Below are 26,945 nucleotides of genomic sequence, written 5' to 3'. Positions count from 1 at the left end.
AGGCAGATGTGGGGATGGTAATGTTACAAATTCTGTAATATTTATTAAATGTACAACTATATGTTTAGAAGAGAAAAATATTTGGCAGTGTTCCATGATCTTCAACAAATTTCCAGAAAGGTGACTATCTTCCCGGCTGGACATTCTTGTTCCCTACTAACATACAAATGCTCCAACTGCAGAAGAAAAATATAAAGTTGGCACCTGGTGGTCTATAGCAGGAAATAACAAGCTGGACAAGGTGGGTTTTTTAATTACCTTTAAGTATGTTTCCTAATAACAAAGGTCTCTTCATTCATTTGGAGTATTTCTAACTACAAAAATAAAGGCATGCAATACAGGTCCTAATCTGTGAGCACATATGGTTGCTGCCTCAGAAATGCAACTCAGATGTTGACAACAAGTTAAACATAATGTAGGTCCTGGAGGAAATTATTCCAAATTTTATCTTCAGTCAGTTCCATTTAGAAGATTTCAGGAAATTATTTTTCAGCATTTTTTTACGCTCCAGTGGCTTATGCAAGAGCTCCTATTGTTAACCTAGATGGAACCCATTTTTCTAGCTAGCATTTTACATCTTTTAAAAAAAAAAATCTATTGCCAAGCATGAACATACAGCTTAGAATTTCAATTTGATTGGTATTGTCCACTGAAGTACATCCTGTGAATTGATTATCTCCTCATTCCTCTAAATAAATATCTGAAAAGTCCCAAGGTTTTTCAAGCATCTCTTGCAGCACATACTGAGTTTGCCACAAGGTCAGGCCCTAATTGCACTGTTTGGCAATCCGTACTGAGGCAAACGTTAGCACGTGCTTCAAGGGTCACATTTTTATATCTGTTCCATTGTAAAAAGGAAACTTTCTGAAATGAGTGAATTGCCCCCAGCCCAGTTCCAGCCTGATGGTGGTGCTCAATGCAGAACAGTTCAAACGAGCAGGCAGGAGATGCTCCTGCGTGGCTGGGCACATGGAAGCTGGGCACAGCCAAAGCTGCACCCCTGCAGAGGCAGTCCTGGACCTGCACCCTCCGATGCTTAGGGAGAACATCCTATTCCAAGGGAAATAGCTGTAAGAGCATGGGGTGTCATAAACTCGGGACTATTTATTTCAAATCTCACATGTGTAAAGTTGCTTGTAGGTGGCTCAGAAAATGTATTAGGTAAGTTATTGATTTGGGGTCTATCAGCTCCTAAAAATTAGTGTCTGCCAGTGGCATGTGAGAAAGTCTATTCAGGTATCGCAGCTGGATGACGCTGTCACTAATAGTAAAAGACAGCTGACCTGGTTCATAATTAACATTCCTAGTTTCTATTAGTTTCATCATATCCAGCACTGATGACGATATTGCCCTGGAGCAACAGTGACCCAATTCAAAATGACACTGACAAGGAATTTTTCAGATCTTGTTGAATTAATCATTTACATTTTCTGTTGGCCACTATTCCCTGGCAGCCTGTAATGAGATTCTGCTTCTCAAATCAATTCTGCCCCCTGTTCCCACCCTCTTCTTTCCCTTCCTTGCAGCCCGCGGTTACCCACTGTAAAAGCAGAGTTACTCAGAAGGACTGCACAGGCTGGTTTCCCCCCTTTTTGTTCACTGTCGGTCTACATGCTGTTTATTATTCCAGGGTGTGTGTGAGTGCTGAATCCCCTGGTTTGTTACTCCAGTGCCACCTCCTCAACTTCAAGAAAGACCAAAGAGTTTATCTTTTCTTTTCCTCCTAAATTCCTGACTTTATTCGGATAACAAAAAAGAAGGAAATAATCTGAACTAAGCCCAAGCTCTTTCTGTTCACTGAGAATTAAATATTAATATTAAACACTGGCTTAGGAAAGACTGCAGTGTTCATCAATACAGTTTCTCTGCACATAAAGTGAAGATGAAGCAGAATTATAAATGTTCATATAACTTCTGTCTGCACAGTGTTCACCTGTCACAAGTACTTATAAATGCTTCACCCCCAACAAAAGCAGAATTAAACATCTCTGTGCACCATTGCGTCAGTGTGTGAACTGCTTCACACTAGCTTTTAGGATTAATTATTTTGGCATAAAAATCTACAAAAGATGTGCTCATTTTTCTTTCATTCTTTAAACAGCTTTTAATGCTATTCCCATGGAAACTGCTTACAACCACATGCCTAATGTTTGTGGGTTCAAGCATTAACCAGGAACAACTCCAAATCCCAAAGGCTGCATCAAAAGCCGAGTTCATATGGACCGTTACCAGCAACTGATAAACGCTGATGTTCATTTACTTCATGAGTAGTACAAAACAGAACTGCTTAACCTAGTGAAGTTTTTAGCAGACAATGTATATTGTTAGATCTTTTTCTCCAGTACAATTACTTTGCCTGCAGTCCTGTCAGAGGCAGCTGAAGGCTTTTCTAATAATAGGCAAAATTAGGTTTTGTAACCCCAAAGATGAGAAATACCTTATTTTCAGTCCAGCAAAATTGTTTCACTTTGGCAGCAGAGCAGCTTCCCCAAAACCGTAGTCTCTTGGTTATCTGTGGTGCATGTTGCATCCATTAAAAATCTGACACTTCACAAACAACTAAGAACAAAGCAGGTAGCACCACAGAATGCTGATTGTTTCTGATTATTAGCAAAACGTGCACATTTTCAAGGGTTCAATACATCTGACCCCCAATTAGAAGCAAAATGGTCTACCAGTTTATTATTTTTCTTAATTATCTTGAAAGTATTTCTAGAAGGCAAGTGACCTATTAGTATGTGGGGGATGATGTACCATGGAAACCACTTGGGGTTTCCATAGGACTGAATTTGCTGTTATGGCAGACTGGTAATTAAGGCACAGATCACTCTCTGATTTATGTCAGTGTTATACTATTGCAACACTATTCACCTCACTTAACTGCATCCAGCTAAACAAAGAGTCTTATCAGGTTGTGTTTCTTTAGAAGCTTTTGGAATCGGGTTATTTTTTAAAACTCATCCAGGCTTCTGGAATAAGAGAATCTGTTCACATACAGCTTTTCTTCTAACCTTCCCCTTTAATTTTTTTCTGTTTCTTCTTTTCTTTGAATGTTTAATAACCTTTCTACAACATCCAAGATCCTTATTGTTTTCAATTTTTCAGCTCTCCTTTCTGATTCCCCATTTAAATTCACATTGCTATAGCTCCTTGTTCTTCTCTCCCATTTTACAGACTCTGGGTTTACATCAGTGTAATTAAGAATTTGCATCAGTAAGCTCAAGTGAGAAGTAATCTATAATAAACAGATAAACTTGCTAAATCCATGAATAATAAGTGAATTCTCAGGTACTATCCCATAGGATAACAAATAATGAAGAATGTCTTATTCATTATTAATAAGAAATAATGAATAATGGGAAGTAATACAGCGAAATGGCTTTCCTCCCTCTTTCCCTAGTGCTGAAGATATCTTCCGAGCCCTCCTTCCTCCAGACTTGCTACTGTAGCAGATTTTATACAGTGGCTCTTGAAAGCATGTTTTGGCAACTGGATGCACATCTGAACAACAAGTAAAGAACCTTCTGCAGCAGTAGAAAAACATTCAGCAATTTAGTCGACATCTGTCCATATTCCCAGCAGATATGCTCATACTTGGCAGTGGCTCCAATTTTTATTAGAAGTCAGGTAACCACATTAGCATGGCATCGGGCCCGAAATCATACAGTGTTTTCTCAGCAGAGCTCATTAGCTCAGCACAGCGCAGAACAGTTACATGACTTCTGGTTATCTCAGAGCCCAAGCAGGCTGAGCTCCTATCAGTAAAATGTGCTGTAGGCCTTCTCAATAAAAAAAAAATCCCCCTCTGTTTTCTGTACCCACACAGGATGAGGCACAGCGAGCCTTCCTCCTAATGAGAAGTAGGGAGTGATGAATGAGGACTGGCTGGGGACTCAGTTACGTTTCCCTAATAGAGCTCCTCAATGGCCCACAACATCTACTCCCTCTTTGTTCCAGGGGAGTTGGCTGCATGACTACTATTGAAGTAACCACTTTGCAACAGCAAGTTTTCAAACATGGTTTAAACTGAACAATGAGCCCTAAATACATTGCACAAGCCAGCTGCCAAAACTAGCCCTGCTGTGAAAAGTCAGCAGTGCCATCCATTGACTAAACTTTGTAAGGCATGTGCTTGGCAGGGGAGAAATATCTATCAGTGAACAAGCAACATGCCTCCACTCTGCCTTCTTGCTATTGCAGATAATTTGCCAAAGAAAGGCTTTATACGTTGGACTCTAGTCCCAAACAAGTTCCTACAATGCCTGCTCTCAAGCAACAGCTGCCAGACATGTTAAAAGACTTCACTCATACAGACAGAATATCTGCGTTCACACTTGTTGACTCGTGATGGATGGGTGCTTGTGCCAGCTAACTAGCATCACAAGAAGAACATGACAAGTCACGAGGTGATCGCGTGCCCAGAGTCAAAAACAGGCTCTTTTCTTTTCTCCTACTGAGATCATATAACAAGCACCACCATAATGCAAGACCAGAACCAGGTACAGTAATATGGCTAGTAACGGCGTGACCACATGCCCAAGCCCAAGAAAAGGCTCCTTATTTTGTTAGATCTCAAAGCTGACAACCCTATACAGAATTACTCTATTTATAGTGGTCCTCCTTTACCAGATCACACTTGAAAATATGACATAAATCTTTTATAAGTGATAGGTTAGATGCTTTAAAAGAATATTCCCCATTGTTAGGGATTGTTAGAAAGGTCAGCAGACCAGAAGGCTGCTTATAACTGTGGTTTGTAATCTACAATGCTCTCTAGCCATGGGCTCCTATTATAAGCTACTCACATCTATTAAATGCTTGTATCAATGCAAGTATTATTATTATTATTATTATTATTATTATTATTATTATTATTATTATTATTATTATTATTATTATTATTATTATTATTATTATTATTATTATTATTATTATTATTATTATTATTTAAGGTTTGGTCATTCAAAGTAGTTACAATTTTGGGTGTATCTCAAATTCTGGCTGGAAAAAAGAGCAGAAGAAGACACTGAATGAAGGTATGCTCTCCTCCTGCACCTGCTCCTCTTCCGGTCGCAGGAAACTTATTGATGCAATTCTTCTTATGCAAGAACAGAGATCAGGTACAAGCATGGGGACCAACCCTTCCGCAAAAGGCTCTCTCATTGCACTGCTCCTGAGTGCTGGCCCTGTAGAGCAGGCAGGAGTTAAGGACCAGCTTGGCCCCTTTAACCATGCTTTTAAGGAAGTTCACGGAAGGTTTTTTTCCTTATGGCCAGTCACATCAGAACCTCTTCGGCAAACTAAAGGTGTATATTCAAAAGCTGCAAGGTAAACTCACTTGCATGTATTAGAGTACAGAGCGGGTGCGTCACTCACTTTTGAAAGGATGTGTTCCAGTGCAGCAGCATAACCGGCTGAAAGATGTGGGAACAATTTCCAGTAACCTCATACAAATAGGGGCTAATGACTGTGTTTAGTAATTCACATCAGCCCTTTCTGAGTACACTGCAGATTGAATACTGCATTGCACCGAGTTGTTTGGCCAGAATCTCATTATGGCATTATGCAGTGAGAGGTAGAAAAGGGGGAATCTGGCCTTGACTGTTACTTATTTCGTCTAAATAGGCTGACAATTTGCTTTATAGCGATATTGGTAAGGAGCAAAGGGCAGGAAAATCTGCACTTGAGAATCTGAGTCATGGGCTGCTACAACAGAATGTTACCGACCATTTACATAGCTTTTAAGCCTGAAGGGGAAGAGGACAACTAGCTTTTTTATTTGTGAAAACAATTTGAAATTGCTGAAAATTTAGAAAAACAAACGCAAAACACGTCTCTTGCCTAATTTTTCCTAAGTTCTCATGAAGCTAAATTATGATCAGTACAGCAGTGAGGCAAATCGAAAAATAAATCTAAAGGAGCCTGTGCAGATTTGAAAGTCCATGGGAATCAGAAGAGGTGTAAAACAGGTTGAGGAGGCAAAGCAGTTTAAACATTCAGCTTCCAAATTTGGCCCCATAATTTTTCATTTCACAGAATACCACTTTACCCATTTTAATAGCAGCAGACATTAAAAAGAATTCACTAAACAGCACCATTTTGCATCCCTCTCTGTTATATTCATCAGCACAAGACACTGCACTTTCGCTGGGCTAGCTGGCTTCATCTATTTTAAAACTTTGATAGCCCTTTTCCAGAGGTACATGTGTAAAGCAGACACCTCTCCTCAGAATGGGTTGCACTGAATGATAAATTAAATAGCCAGCTGAAATCTTATCCAAATGCCAAACGCCAGGTACCTGAATGCATTGTTTGCACTTCACTGCAAAATAAATATCAATCTAAGGGTAGAAGATGTTAACTTCTTCACAGACATGAGTAATGGAAACTGCTGGATACCAAAAAAGGTGACTTGAGTCAAATGTTAAAGCCTGTCTTCCAAATTGTGAATGGGTACGTGATAACACGTCTCAAGGAACTAGCAGTGGGTACAGCAGTTATTGCTGCTTCAAATGTAACCAGGGCTAATAGTTACTGACAGGTGAGAACAGCCAGCGACTTCTGTGAAGTAAGTTGTGTGTATCCTCACTGCAGCATTATTATGCAGAGATAGGGCAAAAAGGCCAAGAGCTGTTTGGACATGGAGATTGAGTTACCCTCCACATTAGGGTGAAACACCTTAGTGGGTGCCAAGGAAGCTGCTTCTGCTGCCACTCCCTGTAGTTTATCTGTTCTGTGAAAAAGTAACTTTCTTGCTTTGCTGGGGCTATCAATCCCACACCTAGCAGGAGGCATTGGATGTGATTTTCACGCACACACATCCAAATGGCTATACATCACACCATCCAAATGAAAAAACATCTCATCAGAAGATTACTGGAGAGGACTCTTGTGGAGAGTAGAATTAATGCTGCTGACTTCTTGTATCAACTAAGGCACCAAGATCCTGAAAGAACTATGCTTCCTCCATGAGAAAGAGAGGGACTGCTCACTCACATGCATGCCAAGGATGGGCACATGAAATCAGCAGCAGGTCACATAAATACAAGCAATATGGATGTTTTCACTTCTATTTTCTTCTATTTTTACTTTACACGCCTTTTTGCTCAACAAGACTAGGGGGTCAAAGAGCAAGATCTGCTTAGTAGGTGAAATTTGTCTTTGTGCAGAGGCTCCCACGAGTCATCACATACATTGCCAGATTCTCTTTTAGAGGGGTTTGGGTTGAAGCCATGGTTCCCTTTGCTTGCACAACCAGAGCTCTGCAATGGAAGTTCCCACACATCTCCAGGGCACTGGAATGAAACAGGGTCACACAGCCCCGTTCTTCAAGGATTTGCAGGTAAACAAAGCAAATCATTCCCTCTTTGCTGCCCTGTTTGGAGATTTTTCTCACCCTAAATTCCTCTCACAGACAAAAATACCTGGGCTGGCTTCCTTTGGATTTAGCTATCCTAGCAGTGCAGTGTTCTCCCATTGAATAGAAGATACCAAGTTTTAATGATTTTCCACTGTTTTCGCTTGAGAAGGAAGATGTCCCTGAAAGCTAACTGTACGTATTCAAGCATTCATGACACAGACATTTCCTACTAAATATGTTTATAAACTGCATATGGATTCCTCAAATAATAAACAGGCACTGTGTTATACTTTGCACAGATACAAATTTTAATTTCAAGGAAATTAAATTTCCTGATATTCCTTTCCTGATATCATTTTAATTCATGTTCATCTTAGCAACTACCCACATTTTCTCATCTTCATAATTTAAGCACCCTTGGAACATGATGTGAAAAAGCCAATGTACTAAAGAACTAGGCCACTTAAGACTAGTTCACATGCCATGCCCTTAATTTACTATAATATAAAAAAATTTACCTTAGCTTCTTTTCTGAATGAGGTTCATGGTCAGTTCCCAACTTCTCTCATTATATTTATGTACATGGCATTACCACAGTTGTAATAATACTAAACGATACCGCTTCCATCACACATAAGCAATTGCCTCCCACTCTCAGACAGGAACCAGTTCCTACTTGCCCATTAGAAGGCATCGCACTTTGGAATTATCACATTCACGATCTCCGAATTATTTGTAGATTAAATGATTTGAAAAACATGTAATGAATTTGCTCTCATGCAATTTATAAAACTTAGACGACTTCTAAGATTTCTTCATCATCAAAACTTCACTGTAGTTTGACTAAGATATTATTAAAAGTAAGCTGTTTCTGAATTACTAATCACATTTATCCTTACAAATGAACTTAATTCCTGAACTAGCTCATTGCAGGGTCCCACAAGCATCAGTGGCCGTACTTAGCTTGCATTCTTGGCAAACCACAGATTGAACGATTCTGCAACATGGATTTCTAGTTACAGAAATTGCATGTTATAGCATCCTTCAGTTCTGTCACTGTTCCGGCAGCACTGTAAAACCAAGAGAGATTTTGACTTCAAAAAGTCAAATTATGGAAGGGAAGTGTTATGTAAGGAGTTTATAATAGATATCTTGGTAAAGGGTATCCCCTATGCTACTTCATTATAAATGTTCTGATAAAAGCATGACAAACATTTCTGACAAATAATACGAGAACGGTCATTATGGAAAAGTCTTTGCCTCACAGGAATCCAAATGCATCTTCTGGTGACGTTTTACTTACTGCCTCTTTGGCAATCTCTCATCTTAATTCCCAGCTTTACTCTTACTGACGATAAAGAGTAACAATGGAGTAATAACATGAATAACACAAAACCAGAGCAGCACTATCTGGCTGTTGGAAAATTACAAAAGGAAAATAACAGTAAGTCTACATAGCAACAGGCTGAGAGATGAAGCAGTGGTTCAGACAGGACACAAATGCAGCAGATCAAGTGCATCATCAATCTGAGTCTATTTTTAAATAATAGATCCCTAACCTATCTTGATTTGGGGTTCACATCTTGACACATCATGGCCTTGTTTCAGGACTGCTGAACAGACTTCAGAGATCTGTAAATATTTTAGCATTTTGTAGCATCCATTTTTTTTCAGTTTATCTTATATTTAGTATAGATACCAAAACATTTTGATACGTGACTGCTTGTGGGAAAATGAATGACAGAGAAAGAAGTACATTTATATAAGATAAATTATTAAGGAATTGCTTGAAAAATTGACATATTATAAAGACTGATATTCTAATTATCAAAGAGCAATAGGACAATCTGAGTTAATTTTAGAAAAATGAAAATTACTAGTCAGTCCTGCTCACTAACAATAGCAATCACCTCTATTTACATGAAAGATAAATGCACTGTATGAACATAATAGAGAAATTCAGTAACCAAAAGTGAATCTCTCCCTCACATTCAACTGCTGTTGCGCCCACTCCGGTGGATACAACGTCACATCCTCCCATGGGATCTAGCCTGTTAGCAGCTAGTAAATACGAGTTCAAGGCAGTTCTTTGTTAGGTCTAAAGTCTTGTTCTGCCAACGGCCACACAAATCGCAAGTTTTAACTGCCATGTTAACATCATCTGTCTACTCAGGTGGTGCTGGTGTCTAAATAGTCATAGAAAACACATGAGCAAATCGCTTTGGAACAGTAATAAACATAATAAATACGTGAACATAATAAATACGTGAAATTGTGTTCCGAGAAACTATTCTTCTACAAAGCATTCAGAGAGAGACTAGATTTATGAAGCAAGAACTAAAGGAAGTGTAAAACCCTAGAACTGGCAGTACTGTTTGTTATGCCCAGAACAGACTTTATTTTAATGCATGCAAAGCTCTCTCCCTCTCTTCCTCCAAGATACTCCTTGAAACCCATCTGTTCTGTGGTGCATTGCACTTAACAAGAGCCACCCACCATGCCGTTTCAGCATTGTACCATTCAGTGTCGTCCTGTGCAGTTCCAGCTCGTGCTCCTAAACTGCAAGCTCTTCCAGAGGGAAAAACTCCTATTTATCTGACACAGTTCTCCTATTGTACTCAGCCCTGTGTGCTTACATCACTGTAAAAACAACGACGTGCTTGAAGAGGAAAGGCTTAGTAATTAGGAAGAGAGAAGTATTTATTGCCAGAGCTTAGCATTCGGATGCATTGTTTCAGGACATTAATACAGTTATGCAATATTTACCCTCCCCCCGCAGTGAGCAGCCTTGTCTGTGATGGCAGCCTTGTCTGTGATGGCAAGGAGCCACCATTTCAGAAAACTGCAGCAACCGCAGTTATGAAAAGCCTTGGCATTGTGCAGGGTGGCGGTCAACTTGCAGATATTAAACCGTGTTCAGTAGCATTAACATTGAATGCTTGAAACATGACAAAAGGTCTGGAAATCACCATGGTTAAGCATCAATCTTGAAAATTACCCTATGTGGACAGATCTTTCCCATCAATCAAAGCCCTACTCATTGCAATAGAGCTCCCCAGGGCCCTGGGACAGGAATATCCCCCCCCCCCCCCAACATCTGCAATTCTCCCACAGTGATGTTACACTTCAATGGTATTTTTATTTCCTACTTTTCCTGTTGTGGTTTTAGTATAGAAACACGGCTACGAATGCGAGAACTTCTCAGTGTTTGTTGGAAGGCTTCTTCTGGTCTCGGAGATGCTATGAACCCTTTGGGACTGAAAATGCTCTCTGTTTGCGCTCTGCCCTATACCATGAAGTCTCGGCAAATTACTAGAGCTCTTCAAGATAAAGTCAGTAATTAAATAAACTGCCTGCACTGTGAGCCCATGCACCACACCTGCAGCAGCAATGACACTTTAACCACTTTAATGTACGTGCAGGCTTAGGGAGCACTCTGAAAAGCGACCAGCACCACCTCCCCTCCACGCTCACAGGCCTAAATACTGCCGAGGGGACTGAAAAGGCAATTCTCCCCCCTTAGCGAGCTACCTGAAGGCCACACCGACAAGCTGCTGTGGTCACTCTCCTACTGCTCCCTCCAGAAGGGCGCTGGAGGGCGTTTAGCCAGCCAAGACAAGGCAGGGGACTGCCTTACACCGTCCCAAGTGGCAACACACCGCCCTTAGAGGCTTTTTTCCCTCAGACCGAAAGCGCACAGCGCTGCCTCCCCCTCCGCGGGCAGCTGCGCCTGCAACCGCCCTCCCTCAAATAACCGCCAGCCCGCCCGGCGGGGCGGGTGCTCGGCTTGTCAGGTCTGGTCTCCCGCCCGCCCCTGCTCGGCGCTCAGAGTCGGGGCTGCGCTGCTGTTGCGCCGTTGCTATGTACCGCCTGGTGCGCCTGGGCCCGCTGCGGCCGCCGGCGGTTTTTTTTGGGGCGCCTGGGCGCGCGGCGGCCGCCGGCGGTCCCGCGGGCGTTGGGCTGCGGTCCTCGCCTCGCCCGGGCTGGCCTCAGCCCGCCGCTGCCCCTCGTAACGCTGCGATCACCCGCCGGCTCCTCCTGAGGTGCTGCGCTGTGTGAGGGGGCAGCGCGGCGTCAGGGCGCGCCTCAGGTGGGAGATGCCTTGGTGGGGAGCGGATCGCAGCTTTGATTAAAGCACAAGTTGCCCTGGCCTGGAAGTGATTTTCCAGCTTTTGGGGGTGTTTTCAAGATTAGGGGTTCAGCTGGCCTGCACCGCCTCCGGGGGGGGGATTGCCTGGGGGCTGTAGGGTTTGAGCACTTCAGGTGAGTCGCGACGAATGAAAAAAGGGGTTTTCAGTAATTCAGGCAGACACAGAGAAGCCCGGGTGTTGCCGGTGGCTGGAAGGGTTTTCTAGAAGTGCCTGGGTTTCAGCCCCTGGAAGCGGCAGCGGGCGGCACGCTGGCGGCCCGCCTGCGGGGGGAGGTCCCCGGCCTGACCCTGCGCCTCTTCCTTGGCCGAGAGATGCGGGAACGTGCACCCGGTTAATTATGTGTTTCACCGTGCTTTCAACATTCGGTTCACTTTTTGGAGATGGGAAGGAAAAATTTATACGAATTTGCACCGTTCATTGTTTTGGTTTTAAATTTTAATTGAGTCAGGGAGAAAAGCAAATGAAGGCCTTACGCGTAACTTCTTTTACACTGCAGTAGATTATTAAATCATGTTTATGTTGGGTTTCTGTAGGAGACAGGGACCTGCTTTACACCTGCTTGCGCCAAGATTGTGAATGTGAGCTTTCCGTATAAAGCCTCATTTACAGTTTAATTTCTACAGCTTGATTTTCAGGTTAATTTCTGTAGCCTCATTACGAAGCATAACATGACGTTTCAGATTTGTTTTCATGCCTTAGTTTGTCCAGAAGCTGAATCTTTGTCTAAACGATGGGAATAAAATTGGCTTTCTGGCAGAAATATTGTAGCAGAATTATATGAAAAATAGGTAGCTTTCTTTGCTAAGTTGTACATTATTCAGGACGTGACCGTACTGGCTAGTCCAAATAATATCTGTTGAAGTGGTACTTTTTTAATGTCTTGCTTCGATACCATTCAGAAATTACCTGGCATATGAGCCTGAGAGCATGAGTGAATTGAAATGTCCTTGGATGATGAGAACAAGCTATTTTTCAGTCCTTATGATCCATCTTGCAAGCGTGGCTGTAAGACCCAGAGTTCCTCTGAGGCTTACGTATCTCTGTAGATTGTAAGCTCCTGTTTTCACGGCAGCTATCTGAAGAAAATCTTCATGTTTGGCTCCTTAAACAGTCAATGATCATCTTTGTTTGGATGAAAAATTCACTATAAGCTATTAAATCTTAAAATACCATTCAAACCACGCTTGGCTTTTAGGAAAATCACACTGTTGAATAAATGAGTATTCTTGACTAAGCATGGGATGTTGACTGAATTGTTAGGACAGCTTTTGGCAGAAGGTATTATGAGGTTATTTTGTTCAGTTTATTCAACTAGTTCTATTCAATAACTCGGTATTTAAATTTTACAGCATTCTTCCCTCCTCTCCCCCCACCCGCCCTTTCCTATAATAAAATTGAAGAGTAAGAGAATGAGTTCTAAAACATGGTGAAGTAGCAGCCATGTAGTACAGCCATGTATAGAATCTAATTACTTCTAGTGGCTGAAAGTAATTAGATTATCTAACTATGAATCCATTCTTTTGCTTAATGAGCTTGCTTCAAAAAATATATTTGAATGTTTTTTCCTCATTTACCCTCTAGTATTAAAACTGCTTGGTTTAAACAGTAAAAGATTTCTTTTTCTACCAGACATTTTTTTTTCTTAGTCAAGTTTCAGTTTCTATTCAAATATTGCTTTGGTTCATGAGCCAAAAAAAGAAAAGATCTAACATTATCCATTACAGTTGAAAATTTTAAAAATATGAGAATCAGAATAAGTTGAGCTACACAATTCCCTAAATACATATTTATGGATCAGCATGATTTTCTGTTAAAATGAAATACAAAGTAACACAAATTACGATTAAAAAGAGAAAACCAGCAGCAAACGTAGGTTGTTTTGGGGGGCGGTGTGATTGGTATAGTTAAAATCATTGATTAAAGCGAGTTCATCCTACCATGAGTGTTGTAAGAGGAGCCTGTCTTGTATCCTAATTTACAATCTCGCCAAGTCCAAGGATTAATCAAAAGTGTTTTTCTTCTAATTTGTGTGCCTTGAAACTGATCCACAGTAGGACAAAGTGGTGCCAGGCACTCAGCAGCTGTACCTGTCCTGTGGGCAGCAGTGGCCTTTAGTCTGGCTGTCATACTGTCACGACTGCTGCTGAATTCAGCTGAAAAGAAAGGACTCTTCTAATCTTTCCTGACCACTGCTTACTAATTAGAGAAAAATCTTGAAGTCTCTGTGGAAATATTTTCTTTCTCAAGTTCGTATTTCTTCTGTGGCAAGTATGAGGAGGTATCCAAGGGCTGTCTTATTACTAGCAGCATATATGCCCTTCTTTGCCTGCATTGCACTATCAGATTGCTTTGGGGTATATTTTAGTATGAAGTTCTGCACTTTAAATTTACCCAGATAAAAAGCTGACAATAAATTTTACTACGACAAACATTTTCAGTGAAGTTAGGCTCTTTACACTGCATGTCTGTGTAGCTATTGTCTACACTGTGGCAACAGTATTGCTTGTTGCTGTCAACAGTAGCAGTTTCCCAGTTCTTCCTTTTTTCAGCTGATCTACAGAGGGTGATTTATAGGAACTTAAATGTTGGACCTCTTCTATCAGTAAGTTGTTAGTAAGCCAGCATCAGTCTGGTATCATGTAGGCTTCCAGTGCCATCAGCTGCTTAGCCCTTGAACAAGACGCTACGTTACAAGAATTCACTGTATAAAGCTGAGCAGTGGATGTAAGCAAAGATCTCTTTGGCACCTCAGTCTCATCTCTCAGGCAACTGTCTGGGTGTGCCTTGGCACACGTTTGGATCAAATGGAAGATTGGGACTGTAATAACTCTTTTTAATTATGAAACTTACATTGTGTAAGAACTTGCACCAAGCTCAGTGCATCCCTTTGATATGAATAGTTGGGAACAGGAAGCTTGCATGGGCTCTGCCACAGGCATCTGCTATCCTGATGTGAAAGAGGAAAAGTGTGTTACTATCTTTCCCAAAGCATTCTGAACAGCACTGTATGCAAGCCACTTCTTTCCTTACGTCAGATTGGTTCAACTGACTAGAATATGATATTGTGCTTAATGCTAATAAATACCTTTAATTGTTTTCTTTTTAGGATGCAGGTGTATCCCCCGAAAAGGCAGCCACGGATCCCGGTGGTGAAAACAGGAAACTCAACAAATCCCAGCAACTGAAACAAGTTTTTAAAGAATATGGTGCTGTAGGGGTTTCATTCCATGTTGGAATTTCATTAGTATCTCTAGGAATCTTCTACCTGGCTGTGTCAAGGTGAGGTTTGTACAGTTGTCTGTAGCCTCTAGGTAATGGTTTAGCCGAGAAAAATATACCATTATCCTTATTTCTGGAAGGAGACATGTACTCTATGCCTGTTTGATCTATACACAGTAATCTTCTGAATTTTGAGTATAGATGGATCCATAAATGGATCTAATCTCCCATCAGGCATGAGAGAAGAAAGATGTACATGGTCTTTTTGCATAGGTTCATGGTGAGCAGGTGAAAACAGCAGAGTAGTGACTGCACCAGAGTAACTAGCCAGATGAGAGAATTTATTTTTGTTCTGCAGAGATATCTTTTGTTCTCAAACAGTCATATGGTCTGTACAGATAGAGCTATACAAAAGTGCTGGAGCTTAGAGATAAATTTATTTTTCTGGGTGTTGAACTCAGTTTCTGCAGTTGAAACTGCAGAAGGCAACGGCCGCTAAAACAGGATTAGATCAAAAAAGAAAATACTAGATAACCGTATAGGAGTCAGGTGGGAAATTGTGTATGTGGCTTCTGGTGGGAATGCATCAGTTATAGATATGTCTGTTGAGCATGAGGTATTTCAACTGAAGAAATAGGGAAACACATTGTTTCTCAAAACATTCCCTGCCACTTACTCTTGACTTCAGAGGGAATATGCAAATGCCTGATTTCTCTCATTTACTACATCATGGCACAGGGTGACAATGAAATTTTTTTCCTTCAGGTATGATTTAACTCCCAGTTACAAGATACTATACTGGCAAGTGAAGGGGGAAAAGTGACAGTAACAACTTCTTTTGGAAAATTACTCCAAACATAGGAACCTTGATGAAAGCTGCTGTGTCTATAAAGAATTAAAATATTAATGGATTTGGTGGATAATTCTTATTTGAGATCTGTAATACTTCCTTCACTTGCTAGATTTTAGATAAGGTGCTTATTATTTTAACAGCTTTGTACTCCTCTGTTATAACACTCTAAGCCTAACAACAGGTACCTTATTTGGTTTGGGTTTATCTATATTTATGTGATAAATTTCATCAAGACACAGAATAGACTTCATTGTAAATTTTGGGAAGATGAATTTCCAACACAAATTCACAAATTTCTAATTTTATTAAAATTCAAAAGTAGAGAAATAGATTATTTTATCAGAAGGTTGAGCATGGGGCTGAATATTCTCCATGCCCATGATGCAGCTATACAGTTGTAAAACTAAGAACATATTTGACTTCACAGGGGACTTGTCAATTTCAGAAAAAAAAATGTGCATCTGAAAATATTGCATGTGTTGTTGCTACAGAAGTAATTTGAGCTGTTACTACTGAAATAATTCATTGTTTTTTTTATTTAACAACATCTAGATTTAAACATAAATTCCAGAGTTGGAAGTGTGCCATGTTAAATGCCCTGAAAAAATAGCAATTTTAATTTATATTCTTTAGCATGCAAGCTTAAAATAAACTAAAAAAACTTGTTTTCTTTTTCCCCAGTGGTGTGGATATGACTGCAGTTCTCTTCAAACTTGGTTTCAGTGAATCATCGTTGCAATCTAAAATGGCTGCTGGTACAAGCACATTTGTGTTGGCATATGCTATTCACAAATTGTTTGCTCCAGTACGAATCAGCATTACTATAGTTTCTGTGCCATTTATTGTCCGATACTGCCGGAAGATTGGTTTCTTCAAACCTCCTGCCCCAAATCCATGACGATTTCTTACTGGTTTTTACTCTGTTTTTTAAATGCTCTATATCCATGTACCTTTTCAGATTGCTAAATTTCTTTAAAAGACTTACTTGGATGCATGTTAATGCTGACCTCGTCTTGCATTTCTTACTTGTTCTTTCAGGTAAATGTTACACTGTGAAAAGTGCTGTCCTTATCTTCTTTCCCTTTTGCCACCTCTTCTTCAGAAAAACCTGTTAAAATGGTATCTGGTTTCCACTGCAAATGGTAATATAAATGCTTGACAATGAGCAGTCTCTTTAGAACACACAGTTCTGGGTCTTTATAATGTAGCTTTTTGGGTCTTAATTTTTTTTCTTGTCAAAATAGAGTGGCAGCATCAGTTTATTACTGTGTAGTTGGGAAACAGAGTAAGATTCTCTTCCTAATAGTCTGTGGAATAAACAATATCCTACTATATGAATAGTTCTTTTGGTAAGTGTATATATTGGAATCTAAGGTGGTAGGTGGGTGTTTCGTTATAAAAAGCATATATTATGACCCCAGTCTTGCAATACAACACACTTGCTGAACTAACTTAAGTGAGAGTACCTGTATACTTAATTATTGCACAGTGATAATTTTTTTAGCCAGAATAGGTGATGCACTGTTCTGAAACTACAGCTTCTTTGTGGTGCTTCCATGTTTCAAGATTTTATTGTTTGAAAATGTGCTTTATTTATAGGCTAGGAACTGGCCTTACTAAAGTCCTTTTTTAAAAAAAAAAACTGTTCTGAAACTACAGCTTCTTTGTGGTGCTTCCATGTTTCAAGATTTTATTGTTTGAAAATGTGCTTTATTTATAGGCTAGGAACTGGCCTTACTATAGTCCTTTTTTTTTTTAAAAAAAAAAAAATTTATGCCTAAAAACTCAGAAGGAATCCTGAGTCTACTGAAATCAGTGTAACCAGAATTACCTCCTATGTGAACGTATTCCAAAGATCATCAATTCAGAGGCAAGGTATCTGTGGGTTTTTAATGTGTTGAGATCTGGTCTTGTACGGGAGACACATTTTTATCCGAAAACTAACCCTAGCAGCTTTCTGCTCCTGTGGATGAAACTCAAATCTGCACCTGAAGTCCAGACATCACAATTCATAGCTTCTCAAGAGCAATTCCTGTGCTTTTGTCTGACAGACTGCTGACATGAAAAGCATTAGAGGTGCTTTTCATTTACTTATTTGGACGCTATTCCTATTAGAATGTAGTTGCACATGCATATATTCACATACCACCTTTCAGTTAACCTAAAGACTGGATCCCAAAGCTATGCAGTCAGTGTAACGTTCTGTGGTAAACCTGGGTTTCAGACTGAGGACTGTGCTTCTGTGAGATAACTCAAGCCAGATCTATCAGTCTTTTGGACCTGTTCCTCCTTCCAGGGCTGCTCTTTTTACATTGTCCTTCTCTGTCTTTGTGTTTACACTTACTTGCCCCAAGGTGGCTCTGACATAGATCTGTTCATACAGGAATCCGATTGAAGTAAAATAGCAGGAAATTATTACCCTGGTGATCAGAGTAATTTTTTTTTTTGCTGAAGTTTAGTGAATTGAGAGGAAGAAATCATGGGGTTAGGATGAGAGTTGGCTAAGGGAGGGAAGGAGGAGCAAGTAATTTCTTCTTATTACGAGCAACCTATTAACTCCACTCAGCCATAACACTGAATTGCACCCTAACTCCTTTCCACTCAGAAAGTCCAACCCATAGGCTGGTTGGATGCTCTGAGGATCCTCAGGCTCACAAGTGAGCAAGCAGAGTTTGTGCTCTAGGAAGACGAGTCACAGCCACATATATCCTTGTACCTCTATATTATTGCTACCCCTTGGTTAATCAGAGGTTTTCTCTAAGACAGGGAAAACTGGAAGAGATGTAGTTACTTCCTCTGCCCTGTGGAAGCAAGCTGATACTAGAGACTGCCACCTGAAAACAATGAACCCCTTGACAAGGGCTTGGTCTCAGTGGTGCTGTGCTGTTAGCCTAAATGAGGGTTTAGTGTCTTAAGATGGAAACAGTTGCAGCAGTGAGCAGGTACACATGCTAGAGGCTTGATGTATAACACAAGCATAGCCACACACGGCATATGTAAAGATGCATTACATAGTTAAACACTGCTCAAAATACCAGCCTTAGGAGCAGGACATAGTGAGATTCAGCCTTGCAGGGTGGCCTGCTTCCATGGGAGCTGTAAGCTGTGTCACTAACAGAGCTTGTTACGCACAGCCGCTTGGCTTGCTTGTTAAACATGGAACCAATGCTCTGCTGCTTCACATACCCATGTGTGCAGGAGGAATGGCTGTCAAGTTCATTTTGACTAACTGCTTATTCAAAAAAAAAAGTGGATTTTTCCTCTTTCATGCCTGCTTTGCAGTATGGCTGCTGAAGCTGGCAGCTAGTCCAGGGTACTAGCTTCAGCTTGCTGCTGTCTGAGCCAGCTCTAATTAGAGCGTAAGTTTCAAATCAGCTTGTCCCTCAAGAAAGCTCTGCCTTTACCCTTGCCTAATCCATGTGATTATTATACCTGTTACGTAGATGGAAGCTTATTGCTGAGTGTTTGATGGTTAAAAACTGCAGTATCTACACAGCAGTTGAAGGATTACTACAGTATGACAACATGCAACCAATACTACTGCATCTTTCTATAACCTACTACATTCTAAAACAGCTAGAGTCTCTTAAATTTGGGCAGTCTTTCTTAAGAGTAAGTTTTACTTGGGCTTTTTTCCTGTTCACAGAAGCTTTTCTGTTTGGGGTTTTTTTTTTCCCACATGCCCTCTCTCTTTCTATCAATTTAAGGCAATGTTCCGTTACCAAGGATAAAAGAATTCCAGAATAATCACGAGGCATCCTTGTTTTCTTCATTTAATCAGTCATTTCTGAGAAGTATGTTTTGTCCTAAAGTTGATAGAAAAGGAATATTCAAGCTTTTTCTTTAAAAAAAAAAAAATCTTTCAGTAAAGCAGGAATCATTTAAAGCAAATGCACCTAAAAGTTATTAAAAGTCACCAGCACTAACTAGATTTTCTTAAAGTAAAGAAACAGAGCTTCATTGAATTATGACCAGAATGCAGAAAACCTATTAAGATAAATATGGTTGTATAAACTACTGGCAATTTGTTTAGATGAAGTTTTTTGCAAAGTATATATTAATTTGAGAATATATTTTGAATTTAGAATCCTTGCTTGTAAGAGGATTATTTTTTAAAATGGTTTGTAAAATAGGAAACAATAAATTGCTTTCTCTTAGTTTGCTTGAAGTGTTTTACTGGAAAATAGTTGGTTTGTATGTTCTCTTGGTGAGTGGTCTGACCCTTGCCACATTTTGGGGAATAACATCTTACAACACCAGATGTTAACATTAGTTCCTGTTACATATCCCATTTGATAACAATACTTTCCAGACCTTTCTCTTAGAAGTTCTTTCAGACCCTGTTGTCTTTGAATAACTGTATTTATTTAAACAAAAGGAAGAAGCAGGCCAAGGTTTCAATGGTTGTAGAAAACCCACAAGGTAAGTAGCAACACATTTGGTACTTCACTTATAATCCTGTGTTGTGATTGTAGAATAGTAAGTGACCACATCTACTTTGCAGTACCAGCACTTTGAGCAAGAACTTTACGCCAGCTTCCTTTTTGACAGAGGTGGGAAGTAAACTTATTTTGTGATCATAGGCGAGGAGTCAAGCTGTACTGATGGTAAAGACAAGTGGTTAAGAGACAGCCAGTGGAAGTGGTAAATGCCATAAGGAATCTTACCATGCTGGTGGCAGTATATAACAAGTCTTTATTTAAAAAGTTGAGTGCTCACATTTAAGACAAAATAGAGACAAACAATGCACACATTTTTAGGACATGTAGAGAAATGCATTCACCTCGCTCAGTTTCAGATTACACCACAGTTATGATACTCTTAGCAGCCCAGTAAGTTAGGAGGCAGGTATCTCCGGGATATTGCACTGTTCAATAAGCTAGAACGACAACTTCCTCTTGTTGTTGGAACAATGAGCCATTACCAGGACAGACCACACCATAAGAGCCTTGAACAGCTTAATACTTACACCAACAAACCTGGCACACATGTAACGATTTCAAGTATATTAAGTATTCCACAGCCTCCAGCTAAAAGTCAAATAATTTTACATTGCAATTAGAGTTTAAGATGGCCAAGCCAAAGATTTGCATTCCAATCGCCATTAGATTCCAAGACCTGCTTTTCCTATTGTAAGCATTACAGTAGTCACAGTACAAGACTCCTCTTGTTGATCCCATGAGGTTACTCCTGCTAAGACTATGTTCTGGGTGGGGCAGCAACATCACTCTTTCTGCTGTTGGGCATCTTTGTAGAGTTTGCTGTAATCCAGGGATGAAGCAGCACTTCCTTCAGGGGCAGTCGATGGAATGGGTTATGCTTCAGAAGCTTTGAAATTAAATCCCTCGCACCTTCTGTTACAAATGGAGGAAACTTGAATTCCACCTAAGGAAGAGGAAGGACACTAAAGATGACGCAAAAGTTCTTTGGCAATAACCGAACTAGAAAGACAAAAGGGCTCTACCCTCCAAGGTAGATCTAGAAAGGAGAGCTGTGTCAGCCTTGTGGGCTATGTACCTTATGCCTATTGAGATGAGATTAAGTAATTTTATCACAATCCTGAAGAAAACAAGGTTCTCACTGCTTGTGGAAGTTAAGCTAGTGCATTTTTCAATGTACTTCAAACAAGATTAGTTTGCTGGAACCTTTCTAGGGTATACAACAGGAAAAGTTAAGCTTATGTATTTTTAGTAACACCTTGAATGTTAAATATTCATTTTTTAAATTAGAAAAGGAAAGATATGGAGAAGATTAGTTGCTTTATGAAAGAGGTAGAAGTTCAGATGCAGGCAGAAACAGAGTAGAACCAAGGAAGTAAGGCAATGTATCTTAAGGTCTCTTATAGTCATTCTACTGAATGACTGAAGACAGCTTTAGGGATCTAGTTTTATGCATATCATTATGTCTTGCTACAGTTTAGTTATAATACATGCCCTTCTTCAAGATGACCATTTGTTAAGCTTCAATAAGACAACAGAACCGAAAGGCAGCACAATTCAGCTAGTCCAGATAAGTGTTGGCACATACCCTGGAAATAGCTCTGTAGGTTTCCTGGTATGTTTCTGCTTCAAAAGGTGGTTTCCCTACAAGGAATTCATAGCACAGAACTCCCAGGCTCCAAATATCCACCTTTTCATCATGTGTTCTTCCCTCAATCATTTCAGGAGGCAGGTAGTCAAGTGTTCCACAGAGAGTTGTTCTCCTGAAGAAAAGTCTAAGTTGATTACTTACTGATTATGGCAATTATAAGACCCACTTCAAGAGCCAGATAGAAGCTAATGCTGGCAATCATCTGTACCTCAGTGCAGTCTACCCTGGATAGACTTGGCACCGCCAGAATACCTGGTAAAGAAGTTCCAGCAGTAAGTTTTCTACTTTTGCTTTAAAGCATCTCAGTCACTGCATTCAGTCTTATCCTTCCTTTTCTCCATCCCATTTGCTAGATCAAATGTAGTCTAACTTCATCAGGTGCAATGCAGACTAATTAAGGAAATGTCTTAAGTATGTTGCTAGTGTGATGTTTGAACACAAGCACTGGTCTGTCATCTCAGGGACCGCTATAACCCTACAACAGTACACCAACCTTCTTCACTTGTTTCGGGTTCAGCAAGTTTTGAACTATGCAAGTTGAAAAAAACAGGATAACAACATTCCCTCTCTACTACACCAGTTGACTAGTAAGACCTTTGCTGCAGTGGCCCAGTTCTTAAAGGTTTTTTTTCCCAGTATTTTAGGAAGTTGACATTTACCTCCATTCCACAACTCTAAGTGTGACAAGAAAGCTAACATTTTCACTACAGAAGTATTTCACTGCATAAATATATATTGCATTCTCACCTAGAAGATGGAGCATGCACAGACCATCCAAAGTCAGCAATTTTTAATTCTCCATTTGAGCCAAGCAGCAAGTTTTCTGGCTTGATGTCTCGGTGAATCACATTCTTTGAATGACAGTATGACAGCGCATCTGCTAGTTCTGTGATGTACTGTATTTAGAAAAAGAATAAATCTTTAAAGTATAAAGACATTGTCACTTTAACTAATCTGGCTACAGTGTAGCCTTTCCTAGGCATAATTAGTAGTTTAAGTTAGAGCAATTATTCCTTAAACCCCTGAAGTCTGGCAATACAGGCTCTGCCTGAAGTGACCAAGCACTTGCAATATTAAGCAATGCTGAACATTGTTATATTAGTGCTGTGCAGTAATTTGTCTTCCCAACTTATTCCTCCTTACAAGTGCACAAGCAAACTAGCATCTAAGGAGTCTCAGTTTCACACAACAGAATACAGAACTTCTATCTGAAGAGCTAGCTTTATGCTGCAGATATTCCAGGTATGAAGACCAAGTAATGTATAAGAAGCTAGAACAACCTACAGTAGCAGTTCTTTGCTCATCAAACTTGGTAAGCTTCTGAAGTTCTTTGTAGACTTCTCCACGAGGTGCATACTCTAGAATAAGGTAGACTCTTGTAACATCGTGGAAGTAGCCATATAATCTGAGAATGTTGGGGTGCCTGCAAAAAGATTAAGTTTTCTTCTGAACAAGGTATTTGTCCATGTAACTTTAATTTCCCTTTCCTGCCTTCCCCTTTTCAAGCAAGCATAGGAACTTCAACATCTTGTAAGCGTTCCTTCAGCTTACAACATACCCATTAGGAGAGCTTCATAGCAGATGGATGGTATTTATCAAAGCAGCAGCTTAGACTCCCTACTAGCAAGCAGCTAGCCAAGACTTTGGCTAATTCATATCTTCTTGAACATACCTTTCTACAGCAGTTGGAAGAGTGGATTATCATTGAAGGTGCCAATTCCTATGGGTTTTGGAATTTAAGCTTAAACACTTGAAAAACTTTCTGTGAAACAACTGATTTCTTCAGCAAGTTGGGCTTATTTTCCAGGAAACAGAATACCAGAAACAAGCTCGTACTCTTGAGACATTGCAGTTACCCACAGACAAGGGTTTGGGTTTTTTTGGTAATAGAAGATTTGTTACCAGAGGTTACTTCATTGCAAGCTAGACAAAGGTAAATCTTGGTGCAGAAAGACAAGAATCCCAACTAGCAATTTCAAGGTGTCACATGTTTAAAAAGAAACTTCTCTTTTCTTCAAGAGGGTATGTTATCATAAACAAGGTTACTTTGTTTATTTGAACACAAACAAAACAGAGTGTAACTGGTCACTAAACTTTACCTAAGATGAGACTGTATTTCAACTTCTCTTCGTAGTTGATGTTCTACACCAGCTTCCTCCAGTTGCGTTTTAAAGAGCACTTTCAGTGCAAGAATAAATTTACTCTGCTTTTCACGTGCCAGGTACACATTTCCAAATTTTCCTTTCCCCAGAGGACGACCAATTTCAAAATCATCAAGAGACCACTGCCGTCTGCAAGAGGAAAGATAGTTACAAAAGCTCAATACTTGTGTGGGCTTTGACTCCCAGATTTACAATCAATAATGTTCCTGTTCAACAGACACTTAAGTGATCTGAGCTAGATTTTAGTCTTTAAGAGAACAACACCAAGAGGATAGAATTGAGACTTTTCAAAAGAAAGTTCTGAAAGCTAGTCTCTTCCTTCCTAAAACTTATGCACAGAGATACTAACATCAACCACACTACTACAAAGCAAAAACTCTGTATACCAGGCCAGGCTCATTTCAATACACTTAATACGGATGTACTTACTAGCGCATGTCAGAACTGCACTGTTTAAGGTAACCATACTACAAACCGAACTTCATCCTCCGGCCTCTCACACATATGAAGGAGGCTTTGTTTTCACATGTACATCTTGTGATTGGAGCAGTGGCTATCAGTGTTCTCTCGTGGGAAGAGCTATTACTCATTTATCCAGAAGTTTTTAGATTACAGGAAGTCCTTGTTCCTGAGAATTATCAGGTCGAAGTAAACTTGCCTAGAGTTTCATATGTTGTCTCTGAAGTGTAGGGCCACTCATCTCCACAACCGAGGGGCTCAAGTAGCCTTCAGCTTAGCTGCAACTTAGTTGCAGCATAAAGTCCTAGAAGTTAAAAACAAGCCTAATCCAACAGGACTCAGTTAGCTAAAACAATTTAGGCATGCAACTTACTTTTTAGTCTCTTCATTTTTCTTTTTAGTAGTCTCTTCATTTTTCTGTTTAGAGGTGCTTTCTGCTTCAGAATTTTTTGCTACATATAGAGAAGTAGATCAGCTTTATGAACCAGACTCATGAACACAATAGAAACATTCACATGGGAGCAAATCTAACCTTCGTGCAGAATCTGCAACAGTTCTTAGAATACATTCAATGACATTTTAAACCTAGTGTAGCTTACTATTGGCAAAGCAGTATAGCAGTTATTAGTGCTATCAAAGTGTAATTTTAAAAGCTTTCTTAAAATCAAGAAAACCCCACTAAGCTCCCCCCCCCCCCAAAGAATACACTATTATTGTGTATAGGAGATTAACTTGAATACTGGAAAAAACTGTGATGTGTGAATGCCAATTACATTAGTTCATAGCTGACCAGTGAGCATCTGGAAATTTTTCAACACCCATATTGGCTCTAAATGAGTAATCCTGGCAACAAGGGTAGCGCAGTAACATCTAAGCTGCAGTATGTGCTGCTATTCTGTTTCTGGGCACAACCACATACTTCTCTACAGGACTGTTTCACATCATCATCAGCTTTAAGTTTTCTGCATTGCACTCTGCTTCATAGAACAGAAGCATCCCAAGCGTCACAACTGTATAAATACGTGTACGTGATCTTCAGAATTACCAGGTACTGGAGCCTGTTGAGGTTTTTCATTGCTCTTGCTTGGAACCTGAGGCCTAGCAGTCAGTTGGACCAGAAAATTTGGTCGGGGCTGCTGCGTTGTCTGGTTATTAGACAGTTTTTGGTTTGACAGTACAGATTTTTGTGATTGCACAGGAACTCGCTGGGCAAAGTTTGAAGGACACAGAACACGTTGTGCTTGAACTCCACTGTTCAGTAACCGGCTCTGGGCAGAATGCTGAGACACAGGGACACGTTTCGGGCCATCCCCAATGGGATTAGCAATCTGCAAAAAGAAAAAATTATATATTAATTGTAGAATAGCATACTGTAACCTTTATGGCCCCATTCAGTAGAGCAGAAAAAACACAAAGCACATTAACAGGAAATGTTAAGGTATTCTGATATTATGTTTTAAGAATGAAAACACTCTTGAATTTCTACATTGTAGAAACCTGGTGACTACTTCTTGTCAACAGCATGCTTATTTATAGCTAGCAGAAGAACTTTTCCACACACATCTGAAGAATATCAGCCAAAGGTGGTAAGACAGCAGATCCTTACTATAAAAACATACATTGCTCCCTTTAATGCTCTTCATCCTGATACACCTTGCGCTGCAACAGGAGTTCAGCAGAACAAAGCAAGTTTATTTAGTAAGGTTCAGCTACCTACTGTTAATCTTTTGCTTCCAGTAAGGGAAGGTAGTTTAGGCTTATATTTAAGAAATTCTTATTTGTTTTAGGATAGTTTGCCTACAATTAAGTTCATATGCTAATGATTAGGCTTCTCACTTTTTTTTTTGCCTTCTAATGCAACAATTTGTATTTCTTTCTTCCCCTAGATGTTATTTAGTCTTCTGGTTCCATTCACTGAAAATAACGTATCAACAGCTCGATTAAAAAGTTTTGCTTATGCTATTCCGAAACCTTAACAAGACCTCTTTGTTTTTAAGTTAAAATAATGAGAAACTGTCTATGTTTCTATATACAAAAATATGTAGTCAGGGCGATCTTGAGTACTCCTGCACGGGCATAAGAATAGTGACATTAACACAACACTTGCTTTTGGAAGCCATATCTGGGATAAGTTGCCAACACACATTTGCACTCTCTTTAAATGATCTTAGATTATAATTAAAATATTAGGAGGATTTTCCAATTCAAGTATTAAATACAATATCAACAATTAAAAGAAGTAAGCCTCAGACACAGTTCTCTTCAGGAGAAGGCTATTGAAAGATGAAGTCAGCAATTGTTTCCTGTGCACAGAAAGCTTCGGTTCAAGACAATTTTCCCCCTTTTTGTTACTTAGCACAGTTAACAATAATTACCACAGACAATTTGAAGCCTGTAGCTATTGTGTGATCAGGAATAATACACCCACCGACCTAGTAAGTCACCTACTTTCATAGCACGACTAGGGTATCCAGAACGGTTCTCTTTCGCATTCTTGTCCATAGTGCCCGAGGAGAAGAGCCGCATATAGCTTAGCCTACGGATGAGACGTAGAGAAGAGGGGTCACTTCCACAGAAAACACCTCGCCTCGGAGCTCTTCTTCACAGACGTGCGCCCCTTCGAACGCCGGGAGGCCCCGAGGCAGGGCCGG

At 40.0% G+C, this 26,945-nt stretch overlaps 2 protein-coding genes across 2 annotated transcripts; one reads left to right on the top strand and one right to left on the bottom strand.

The window, feature by feature from the left end:
* Positions 1 to 11,221: 11,221 nt before the first annotated feature.
* On the top strand, positions 11,222 to 17,221 carry FAM210B (family with sequence similarity 210 member B). The gene is made up of 4 exons (XM_009274078.2): positions 11,222 to 11,369; positions 14,061 to 14,113; positions 14,618 to 14,790; positions 16,265 to 17,221. The coding sequence occupies exons 1-4, from the start codon at positions 11,222 to 11,224 to the stop codon at positions 16,479 to 16,481; spliced, it is 591 nt and encodes a 196-aa protein (XP_009272353.1). The 3' UTR covers positions 16,482 to 17,221.
* A 3,040-nt stretch (positions 17,222 to 20,261) lies between these two features.
* AURKA (aurora kinase A) lies at positions 20,262 to 26,796 on the bottom strand. Its single transcript, XM_009274053.1, has 8 exons — positions 26,743 to 26,796; positions 25,340 to 25,622; positions 24,668 to 24,746; positions 23,773 to 23,964; positions 22,958 to 23,096; positions 22,421 to 22,569; positions 21,611 to 21,785; positions 20,262 to 20,968 (listed from the first exon to the last, which is right to left on the bottom strand). Exons 1-8 carry the CDS (start codon positions 26,794 to 26,796, stop codon positions 20,783 to 20,785), a joined length of 1,257 nt encoding a protein of 418 aa, XP_009272328.1. The 3' UTR covers positions 20,262 to 20,782.
* Between the last annotated feature and the right edge of the window lie 149 nt (positions 26,797 to 26,945).

The sequence above is a fragment of the Aptenodytes forsteri genome, unplaced genomic scaffold, assembly GCF_000699145.1.
Source record: "Aptenodytes forsteri isolate BGI_AS27 unplaced genomic scaffold, ASM69914v1 Scaffold159, whole genome shotgun sequence".
Lineage (NCBI taxonomy): Eukaryota > Metazoa > Chordata > Aves > Sphenisciformes > Spheniscidae > Aptenodytes > Aptenodytes forsteri.
Note: the sequence above shows the minus strand (reverse complement) of the source record. Positions and strands in the feature narration are given on the sequence as shown.

What these genes read in the sequence shown, in the direction of transcription:
- FAM210B (XM_009274078.2), top strand. Translation starts at nt 11,222, where the DNA reads ATGTACCGCCTGGTGCGCCTGGGCCCGCTGCGGCCGCCGGCGGTTTTT. An exon ending in TCAGCCCGCCGCTGCCCCTC is followed by an intron (nt 11,370 to 14,060) that starts GTAACGCTGCGA and finishes TCCTTTTTTCAG; the next exon opens with CTGATCTACAGAGGGTGATT. An exon ending in TTCTACCTGGCTGTGTCAAG is followed by an intron (nt 14,791 to 16,264) that starts GTGAGGTTTGTA and finishes CTTTTTCCCCAG; the next exon opens with TGGTGTGGATATGACTGCAG.
- AURKA (XM_009274053.1), bottom strand. Translation starts at nt 26,796, where the DNA reads ATGGACAAGAATGCGAAAGAGAACCGTTCTGGATACCCTAGTCGTGCT. An exon ending in TCAACAGGCTCCAGTACCTG is followed by an intron (nt 24,747 to 25,339) that starts GTAATTCTGAAG and finishes CTCTATATGTAG; the next exon opens with CAAAAAATTCTGAAGCAGAA. An exon ending in GTGCATGCTCCATCTTCTAG is followed by an intron (nt 21,786 to 22,420) that starts GTGAGAATGCAA and finishes ACTTTTCTTCAG; the next exon opens with GAGAACAACTCTCTGTGGAA.